General features: G+C 40.6%; 1 protein-coding gene across 1 annotated transcript in view; it reads left to right on the top strand.

Annotated features, from left to right (window-relative positions):
* The window catches only part of LOC138045451 (uncharacterized), a 34,382-nt gene that overhangs the window by 15,084 nt on the left and 7,904 nt on the right, over window positions 1–11,394 (top strand). Inside the window, exons 4-7 of the mRNA XM_068891959.1 lie at window positions 1,189–1,461; window positions 3,407–4,267; window positions 4,838–5,269; window positions 5,717–11,242. Of these exons, the coding sequence (XP_068748060.1) occupies window positions 1,189–1,461; window positions 3,407–4,267; window positions 4,838–5,269; window positions 5,717–11,242 (7,092 nt within the window). The remainder of the gene's footprint in view (window positions 1–1,188; window positions 1,462–3,406; window positions 4,268–4,837; window positions 5,270–5,716; window positions 11,243–11,394) is intronic.

Raw genomic sequence — 11,394 nt, 5'->3', positions numbered from 1 at the left:
GCTTCCATTCAAGCCAACATTTAAATCCTCATAGTACTTCCGTAACTTCTGCCATTGAAACCACTTTCCAAATTCACAGTCTATCTTACAAACTCGGTAACAGGAATATTTTTGAAAACTTGAAACAAGAATTCAAGTTCAACTGTTGAGATTCTGAATTCTCGTGGGCATTCTCTTCATTTTAAAACAGAGTATACTTTGTAATTCCATTTCCTTAAAAGAATCATTTTAAACGTATAAACGACACAGAGCACATTAATGTGTAGAAAAAAACTGCAATTTGAAGCAAGATTTTGTGAAAGACTGTCGAGATTACAATCAAATTTCGGAGATCGCGAAGAGACCTTGCTGATTCTGCCGGGTCACGCATGACAATTCACTGTAAAAAGTAAATGCTGTTTACAAAGCAAAGCACCTATCTCTAAATAGCAATATCACAAAAAGATCTTCTCAGCGTCGTTAAAGCCTTCTGGGCAGAAACATTTCACTAAAAGTATGTGTTTGCATGACAGGGACATGACAGAAATATCGGAAAAATATATCTCTCCTGCGTTTGACTAAAAATATACTCGTTATCCACTGTGCTCAAATTCTCCTGAAATGCAGGGTTTTTGGTTTCCCTAAATTCCAGAGGTTTTTTGCTATCTTAGGGCGACGAAAGATGAAAGGCGAAAAACGAAAGAACGAACCGGCGAACCGGTTTTTCTTGCCGGTTTGCGACTCCCCATTCCATCGCTCTAAGAGAGAAAAAACCTCTGGCATCCTAGCGATGAAACAGACACGCATACTTTCGTTCATTTCCATTTCAAAGATCTTGAAATTATTTAGCTTCAGAAACATTTCGAAAAAAAGTGAAATTCATTCATATTTGACAAAACTTACAAAGACTGCTAAGGAAATTCATGCAGAAGAACCGACTGATAATATAATTATGCACATGTTAATTCTTCTGTTTCAAACGCAATGAAATGTGACACTTGTTTTTGAAACGGGATGAAACGCTGTTGTTTCAAACGCATTTGAAACATGGTTGAAACTGTTTGAAATGCGTTTAAATTTGTTTGAAACAGTTTTGAAACGTGTTTGGGAAGAAATGGTCTAAGCATCCTTTTCATCTAGACGGTCACATATCATCTAAGAGTCAGGAATTGACAGAAAGACAACATTAAAATGTGTTTACTTTTTCAGATGACAATTTATGGTACAGAGCAAGAATCATGCAAGTTGTTGATCAGCAGTCTGTGGAGTTACACTTTGTTGATTTTGGCAACAATGAGATAGTTCCCCTCTGTAAGGTAAAAGCGATAAGCGCACACCTTCTCCAGCTTCCAGCTCAAGCTTTCCAGAGTAGTCTGTCCTCTATTGTTCCTACCGGTGGTAAAGTGTGGCCAGACAATGTTGTAGAAAGGTTCAGCGAACTCACATTGCACAAGAGATTACTTGGAAAAGTACTCAGAAAGGGTTAGTACATATGTGCAAATTTTGGTTGAAAACGTTGTGCACAATACCCCTCAATTATCTATTAAACAGGTTAAAGTCATTGCCAGTTGATAAGTTTGGGAAGTGGTGCCTCAAAAGTTGGCAGGGTGAAGTGTGAGGCACATCCGTGGAGACCCTGCAAGCAGGAACCACCCCTGAAGCAGCCATGATCAGTTGCTATTACTCTGGGACACAGTCCAGTTGAAAGACTTGCTGGACCTGATGGGGCTCAAAGAATTTGCAATGATATGCAGCTAAAGCAGATTGCATTGCCAAGCACAAGCATGATGTGCTGTTATGTTAATTATCCAGCCCTGCAGAGTTGAGAGGCACCCCTCTTAGTCACGTTCACTGAGGCGTGAGGCTGCTGACCACAATGGTTTGGGGGTAATTGACCTAGCCTAAATTAAAAATTTAGCTCCACAAAATTCAACAGATTAGAACTGCAAACAAGTACATACAGTACCATGCAAAAGTAAGTTGACAGGCTCAAGTTTGAGATTAGAAAATCAAGGATTGAGTTTTCGACCCTTTTTTGAGGATTTCAATCAGACATTTCAAGGTGAAACATACCTTCTCGAAAACGCAACAATAGCGTTTTGCAGACATATCAAAAGTGTTTTTCATGATCTCTTCTACTGTATGCGCAATTTTCTAGGGAAATTCTAGGAAACACAGTCATAACATTGGGAATGATCTTCGGTGAACAGAAAGCGGTGGCTGAAGTCTTCAACCGAACATACCAAAATTTTAATGTAAACAAACTTGAGCTTAAAGGGGCTAGGTCACGCAATTTTAGGCAATTTCAGCATTGATCAAATGGTCATAGAATTAACTGAAATAACAAAATAACGGCTCAAAACTATAGAAGAACTCAAACAAAACACAGGAAAGCTAAGAAGGGACAAGGATGGACAAAACTGGGGAGGATTGAAGTGGATTGCATTTGGGTAAATTTGAAAAACGTCGGCCCACCTTTTTTCAAATTTATATCAAAATGTCATTTAAACAGCTGGAAAATCATTCTCAATTGTTATGTGGCCGTGATTTTGCAAATGAAAGACTCTTGCTCTGCCATTTGACGTTTAGAGCTCATGGCTAACAATTTTAAACAAAATTACCTAAAACGGCGTGACCTAGCCCCTTTAATTCAAGTCCAAAAGTTACACCATACTGCGTGATACAAAAATTTTAAATTTTGTGAAGACCATTTTAATAATATTTATCTCCAACTGATTCTTGTGCTGTCAACTAAGTTCAGATGCTTTGAGTATTCTGAAGTAGTGAGCATATCGGCAACGAAGACTCTTTGCTGCCATACATGACAGAGGGCTAATTTTTAAATGAGCCCTCTGTCCTGCCGTTGATTTCAACGGAACTGCGCTGTTGATTTCAACTTGAATATTTAAAAATATTCAAGTTGAAATCAATAGCGCGGGCACAAAGCAACCGGTCAATATCATGAAAATTACAACGCCACAATCAACTGTGGGTAAACACATTTTTCACAAGGAAGTGAATGAAGAAAATTTACCTGTCTTGTCAAAGTTCCTGATGAACGCGAAAAAAGATGGAAAGCTACAGTAAGGTAAAACCCATAAAACAGACCTGAAGAGATGCATGAAAAATTATTTGTTCGAAAACTCCTTTGTTTTCTCCACTTGAGAGTCTCAAAAATTGTCTCAAAATTTTCTCGAAAGCCCTTGAATGTCGAGAAACTCGACTCAAGTCTCGGTCCATGAGCTTCCAGGGACTGTCGACTTACTTTTGCACAGTGCTGTGGATGCTCAATTGTTCAATCTATATGTTCCAAATAGGTACAGTGTCTAAACTTTATTATTAAAATTATGTATGGAGACTGATCTGAACTTGTACTCATCAAAGTTTGCAAAAATCCCTTTGTTTTCATTCGTTTCTGTTTTCATAGGAAGTGATTACTCTCTGGAGGTTGAGCTCTTCGATACTTCAGATTCCTCTGTTGATGTAAATATTGGTGAGATGTTAGTAAATGAAGGCTTGGCCAGCTGGAGATCACCATGCTCCTCAATACCATCTTCAGAAATAAAGCCTTTTTCAGCCCTACAAAAACCTCAACCATCTGCAAATGAGAAAGTTTATGTCTCTGCTGTTGAGTCACCTGGAAGTTTTTATTGTCAAATCAGTGGTTCTGAAGACAAGCTTGCCTCGTTGATGAGTGAAATTTCTGCCGTTTATGATTCCATTTCCTCCCACGATCTTGCAGTAACCAGCATATCTGCAAGAGATGTTTGCTGCGCACAGTTTTCCGAAGACAACCAGTGGTACCGTGCAGTTATTGAAGAGAAAAACGATGATAACCTTACAGTGAGATTCATAGACTATGGTAACTTAGAAACATTGCCAATCAGTCGAACCAAGGTGCTCAGTGGAGCTTTCTTCGGCGAACCTCCCTTAGCAATCAAGTGTAGTCTACATGGAATCCATCCATTGACTGGTCAAGCTTGGTCAGGTCACACAGCTGTATCTTTTGAGAATCTCACTTCTGAGAAGGAACTTGATGCAACGTTCTTAAGTTTTTCAGAGCCATTTGAAATTCAGTTGAGGGATAATACCAAAGATATTGGTGAAGAACTTGTTAAGACTGGTCTAGCTGCTGCAAAGTCAGCTTCTCCCATGAAATATGCTTTCGATGAGTTCACCAAACCTGATATCGCTTGTGGTGAAATGTATGACGTTTGCATCACCCACATCTCCTCACCTGGGAGATTTTATTGTCAGTTAGTAAACTTGAGTGACCAGTTAGATGGAAGTAAGTAAAGCATTGTATTGTCAAGCATTGTCAAACAATGAACTTTAGTTTCAGAACGTGACATTAAAATGAGGTACACTACATTGTTTTTTGCCGTTTCCAAATCAAGTCAAAATTAGTAAATTCAGGTTTTTTTTTAAGAAAAGGGAAAGCCAAAGTTCCTGTGGAAAATCCTCTGGGAAAAACTCTCATTCAATACTATTATGAGGAAACTATCCTGCCAGAAGATTCAAGCTATAGTGGCGGGAGTCACTGATCCTTTACTTTCTTTCATCAAAAAATAAGGTGCTTACAGACTATAAAGGAGTTCAAAATTGTCTTGAAACTTGTTGTTATACAAATGTATAACTGTCATACCTGGCTCACTGTACATTATGTCAAAAGAGGTTCAAAATTTATTTGAAAATAACCTTTCCTGTTGTTTTCTTTCCAGTTAATTTTACAGAACCCTCTAAATATTATTATATGTTGCTGGACTACACATCTGGCAGATATGGCTGTTTGCACTAAAATAATGCTTATTTCCGGGTACATCTTACGATGATCGTCACTACTGATATTATTTTTCAGTGATGAATGATTTGAACAACTACTACTTCCAGCTTTCTGAGGAAGAAGGCTGTTTGGCCAAGCCAGCAGTAGACCAACCATGTGTTGCATTGTACGAAGAGATGTGGTACAGAGCGAGGGTAGTAAACCACACTCAGACAGATTTGACAGTGCATTATGTGGACTATGGCAACACTGAGACTGTCAAACCTTCTGTGGTTAAAGAGATGACCCCAAAATTCCTTAAAGTACCTGAAGTTGCCATTGAGTGCACAATAGATCTAAACAGAGACGAATGGTCAGAAGAAGCCACCGCCCTCTTTGAAGAACTGACTGGCGAGAATCAACTTATTGTGAAGGTCCTTAGTCAGCAGGCTGACAAATTTCAAGTCAAGGTGTTTGATGGGGATAACTGTGTTAGTGAAGAGGTTTTTAACACCATTTTAGGAGAAGGTATTGGTGATATGATTTGACCTTAGAATCCTGTGTCCTGTTACATGCTCATTAGGATAATTTTGAGGAGCGAGAGTTTGAGGCCAAACTACCATATTTACTTGTGTATAAGTTGACCTTTTATGACCTAATATTCAACCCAAAAAAATTGCTCATGACCAGGATTTTCCAGTCAAGAGAGCAGTCTGCGTTTTTGAGCTGGCTGCTAATAGTGCAAGCTCTGGTTGTCTCAGGCACCCAACCTCAACTAGCGACAGATTTGTTAATTATTCAGGAAATAGACTGCAATTTAAGTTTCCCGCTTTCCAGGGTCATCTTAATCAGGCTTTGAATAACTGGGCCCTAAATACATAGAGATGCTATTGTTTGTTTTAATTTTTTGTACAAATTGAATTCCCATTATTTTTATTGTTAACATGCTTCTCCTTTTCTTTATTGCTTTATAAGGTCCTGTGTTGCAACAAGAAAAGCCAAGTTTGAAGCAGCTGTCCTTGAATCCCGGGGAGAAAGAGGAAGTGTATGTTGTTCACATTGAAAGCCCCATGGAATTTTACATTCAACTATCAAGAACATACCTTGAACTCACTCAGCTGATGGCTAACATTTCTGAAGTTTATTCTGGCTTGGCTGATGATGTACGTCCGGAAGATTTAGCAGTTGGCTCACCTCTCTGTGCCCTTTTTTCTGGGGATGGATTGTGGTACCGAGCAGTTGTTGAAAGTGTGACATCAGACTTTGAAGTTAAGGTGCGCTACGTGGATTATGGCAACAGTGACATTGTCCTGCTGTCAGATGTTCGACAGTTAAGCAGAAAGTTTTATGAACTTCCAGTTCAGGCTGTCCGTTGTCGTCTCCCGGTGATAGAAGACAATGAGTTATTTCATCAAAGAGTGGATGGTAAAGAACTAAAGGCAACGTTTTTGTCGATGGAAAATGGCACTTGGGAAGTTAGTTTGCCCCATGAAGAGAATGAGGATGCAGCAGTTTCCCTGGAGATCACTGAATACCTTGATCCTGTCGTGACAGCAGAAATGAAATGCTCAGTCTATGTAAGCCATGTTGTCAGCCCAGATGAATTCTATGTACAGTTAAGTTCTTCTCTTGATGAACTTTCTCTCCTGAGTGGACAGATCAGTAGATTCTACTCACAGATACTGCCAACTGAGTATATCGTAAAGGATCCACTTCCAGGAATGTCATGCTGTGCAAGATTCAGTCAAGATGGTGACTGGTACCGGGGAAAATTAAAGAACATATTGTCGTTGGAAGGAGCATATGTACAGTTTGTAGATTATGGAAATGGAGAATCAGTCCCATTTTCTGAAATAAAGGACCCTCATAAGAGCTTCATGCAGTTACCTCAGCAAGCCATCTGCTGTTGTCTTGATGTCACCAAGGATAGGTGGACTCCTGAAGAACTAAACATCTTCCAAACTGTTGCCCTTGACAAGTTTTTTGATGTCACTTTTATCATCCGTGATGGGCAGAAGTGGAGGGTTTCCTTACAAACTGATGGAGTTTCTGTTGTTGATTTGTTTGTGGCCGGAAACACTGCCATTGGGCAGCAAGGAGAGAAGGATGTTTCTAGTGTACAAACAAAGAGTTACTTTGAGCAAACACTAACACTTGGTCAGGTGGAAGAAGTCTTTGTCAGCCATGTGACAGAATGTGGAGAATTCTACATTCAGTTGTCGAGGACATCAGGAGATCTAGGAACAATTGGCATGCTTGCCAGTGAAGTCTGTGAGCAGCTGGGACCCACTGATGAAGTTCTGGAGATGTGTTTTGTAGACTCCCTGTGCCTTGCAAAATATAGTCAAGATTGCAAGTGGTATAGGGCTCTTGTTACAAAGGTTGTCTCTGAAACTGAGGTGGAGGTCCTATTTGTTGATTACGGTAATACAGATTCTCAGAAAGTAGAAGCAGTGAAGCAAATGAACCCAGAGCTTGTAACATTTCCAGTGCAAGCGATCAAGTGCCGCCTGGAAGGTGCCAAGGAAACTTGGTCAGAGAGTGATGTTGAACAGTTCGAAGCTAGTGTAATTGACAAGCCACTACATGTTACCTTTACAAGGCAGGAAGGAGATACTTGGTTCGTGACAATTCAAGAGTTGGACATGTTTACTACTAAAGAGCATCCCAAAGTGAAGTCCTTTTCTAAAGAGAGTTTTGACTCTGACAAGCGTGAGCGGGCTTACTTTGTTTATGCGGATTCGCCAGACTGCATATGGCTTCAGCCAGAGAGAACTGGGGATGCTTTGACTGAGTTGATGGATCAGATTGCCAATGATGTGTCAGGGACACCCATGCACAGCTCTCAGTTGGTGGCCACATTGCCTTGCCTTGGAAAGTTCACAGATAACGACATGTGGCATCGTGCTCAAATTCTCAACCTTCAAGGCGGCACCAATGCAACAGTTTTCTATGTTGATTATGGAAATTCAGAAAATCTCTCTTTAGACAGACTGCATCCCATCAGTGATTCACACTTGAAACTACCAGCGCAAGCAATTCGATGTCATTTGGCTGATGTTCAAGGGGTTGACCCAAGCAGAGTGACAAGTTATCTCAATGAAGCCCTGTGTGAGAAGGTTGTGCAAGTTGAAGTACAAGAGCAGCATCCGGATGGTTCTTATACTATCCAGCTTTATTTTCCTGGTGCTGAGCAGTCAATCAGTGAACAAGTAGTTTGTGATTGTCTTGGAGAAACCTCACTGCTAGAAGAGACAACGTTTGAAGAAACAACTCCAGTGAAGGCACCAGTATCTCAAGAGAGAAGAGCTTTTAGACTTCCCGAACTTGACGTGGGCAGCAAAGTCCCTGTCAGTTTCATCTCTGCTTTCCTACCTTCTGAGATGCAATTGTTGATGACAGAAAGAGTTGATGAGCGTTTTCAGCTATACAACAGTATGACATCCCTGTATGAGTCCCTTGATGCTGATGATCTCAATTTTCCAAATCCTGAAGTTGGTGACTTGTGCTGTGCACATTTTTGTCCTGAAGAAGACAAACCAAGGAAATGGTTCAGAGCTGAAGTATTGAGTATTTCTTCTGACGAGACTGCTACTGTTAGACTAGTTGACTATGGGACAAATGAGAAGATTCCAATTTCACAATTGAAGGTTCTGAAAGATGAATTCTTGGAAATGCCTATCTTTGTTTTGGAAAGCAGTCTGGCAAATATTTACCCAAGTTCAGCTGATAGTCAGTGGTCGTCTAAGTGTTCATCTGTGTTAGAGTCCACGTGCAACTCAAAAATCTTGATTGCAGAGGTAACACAAGCAACTGGTAGCACAGTAGAGTTAATTTTGCGCGATGACAGTGGAAAGTCTATTAATCAACATTTAATTGATTTGGGATATGCAAGACTAAGTGACAGGGAAGATTTCTCTGGGGAGCAATTAAGATTGAAGTGGCCAGAATTTCATGTTGGTCAACGTTTAGAGGTGTATTTGATTGGGGTGAAAGACTTGAAGTCTCTACAGTTGCAACTGGCTGACTCTGAAGACGAATTGACGAGGCTGAGGGAAGAGCTTACTTCTGTTTATTGTGCTCTTGGCGAAGTTGATGATGTTGTCGGAAACCCAAGGGTGGGGCTTACTTGTTGTGCCCAGTTTGCTGATGATGAAGAATGGTACCGATCGGTCATAACATGTGTATCTGACCAAGGAGTTGAAGTTAAGTTTGTAGATTATGGCAATGTGGATCTGGCTATCTCATTTAAACAGCTGAAGGAGGATTTTTACGACTTACCTGTTCAGTGCTTTGAATGCACCCTTGGTGATGTCATTCCAGCTGCTGGCGTCAGTGAGACTGAGCTCGCAACAAAATTATCTGAACTTTGGGGAGATAAACAACTAACAGCAGAAGTTGTGAGCATTTCAGGAGATTCTGTTATAGTCAGTTTATTTGACAAGACAGAATCTGTCACAGATGTTCTTGTTAAACTGGGACATGCAGTAACCAAGCCCAGATCACAGGTTGACCTCAGACGATTATCCATCAGTGAAGATGGAAAAATAGTCTACAATTATCCTGGTGTTGGTGAAGTCTGTAGGGTGAACGTAACAGTGGTGAACTCTCCGAGTGACTTTTGGTGCAAATTAAGAGATTCAAAGCCAGAGCTTATACTGTTAAGTGAAAAAATTGATCAGTTTTATCAGGATCTTGGTGAAAATGACTTGAGACTCTTTTGCTTACAAGCAGGTGATGTTTGTTGTGCAAAGTACTCTGATGATAACAAGTGGTATAGGTCTTCCGTGAGTAAGGTAGATTCTGGAGCTCAAGTACATGTGAACTCAGTGGATTACCCAAAGAATGAAACTCTGACCTTGGACAGGATTAAGAAATTAGAGGCAGAGTTTGCAAAACTTCCTGTTCAGTATTTCAATTGCAGTCTGGCTGACATTGAACCTCCTCACAGATACTATGGAGAGGACTGGAGCACTGAGGCAGTGAAGCAGTTAAAGGAATTTTGTGATGCAACGGATGTCAAAGTCAAAGTGGAAAGAACTGAGGGTAGTGTTGTATTTGCTCAGCTGTTAGATTCCACTGGTTTGTCTATTGCTGATAAGCTAATGTCCGAAGGTTTAGCTGTTGAGAGTAAGGCTCCACTGACAGTTACACCCACAAAAGAATCTTGGACTCCTGTGGTTTCTTCTTTGTCAGACCAAGTGGACGGAGCCATTGAACAGAGCTCTGAGGAAGAAATCTTTGAGGAAGCTGAATCAGGAATTGAAAGAGTTGATCTGACAACAAAGGAGGACAGTGGTGTTAAAGATGAAGAGGACGAGGAGTTTCATGACAGTGTTGAAGAAGTCACTGGTCTGGAAACGTATGCTGAAGAAGAAAAGGTTGGTCCTGCATGTCCTTGTGGTGAGGAAAGTGGGACAGAATTGCCCAGCATTGTCCAAGAGGAGAAGGAAACCCAATTGGTAAACAAAAATGAATACCAAAAAGATGACAAGAAAGGGGAGGCTGATAGTTGGAGGCTTGCAAAAAAGGATGCAGAAGATGTTCCAGAAGGCAAAACAGGCCTTGAAGTAGAAGCACAACTTGAGTATGGGGACATCATGGGAGAGGGTAGTACAATGAAGGATTGTTTAAAAGAGGAAAAGGAAGGAATGGAGGTACAAGAGTGTGATGGAGGAAATCTGGGAGAGGACCAAGACAGCAAAGAGAATCAAGGGATAGCTTTGGCTACTGAGCAGGAAGGAGAAAACGAAGAAACAAGGCGAGTGGAATGTTCTATAACTTCTTTGGAGGAAGCAGATCAGTGTGCATCTGCTGATATATCACAGGAAGAAGATGGATTAGAAAAAGAATCGCACACAGTGGACAGCTCTGAAGAAAAAGAAAGACAAGAAGAAGGAACAGTGTGTGTTTCCATTTCAGAACACAACCATGAAAGCTTAGAAACAAGTCAAGTGCAGTCTTCAGATAGAGGAGATAAGAGAGAGTTGGAAGATATTCCTGCCAATTGTGTCCTTGTAGAAGAGAAAGCCAAAGATACAGAAAAAGAAGCAAATAATGTGGACGGTACAAGAGAAGAGCAAGGAGAACTTCCTGAGGCAACTGGTGACAAATCATCAGAAGAAGATGCAGTTGAGAAAGGACACACTGTAGACAGTTCCAAAACTGCCGGAGAAAGACAAGAATTTGTGAATGCTGCCATTACTGAGCAGAACCCTGTTGGCAATGAGACAATTGAGATACATGATACAGATGGTGCTGACATTGCTGAAGGAGCTTCTGCCACTGGTGTCAATACAGAAGGAAAAGATGAAATGGTCAAAGAAGAAACAAATGATGTTGGTAGTTTAGAAACTGCCAGAGAAGAAGTTCACGTGAAGGGAAGTTCTGTCACTGATGTGGGAATTGACAAGACAACAGTGAATAGAGAAGAGCAGGACTTTCAGTTCACAGAAGCCTGTGGAAGTGTGGCAGAAGCTTTCTCAGAGGAGGACTTGACAGGTATGTGTTCACTTGTATTTTTTTCCTCTAATAGTTGGTTTATTCAAATCTGTATAATCCATGATTCAGTGTGTGTGAACAATATTGACAAGCCTTTTGACATGAAAGAGTCTTAAAACTGCATTTAAAAAAAACTTGTGACACAAAAAGGT

The sequence above is a fragment of the Montipora capricornis genome, chromosome 4 (genome assembly GCF_036669925.1).
Source record: "Montipora capricornis isolate CH-2021 chromosome 4, ASM3666992v2, whole genome shotgun sequence".
NCBI classification, from domain to species: Eukaryota; Metazoa; Cnidaria; class Anthozoa; order Scleractinia; family Acroporidae; genus Montipora; species Montipora capricornis.
Note: the sequence above shows the minus strand (reverse complement) of the source record. Positions and strands in the feature narration are given on the sequence as shown.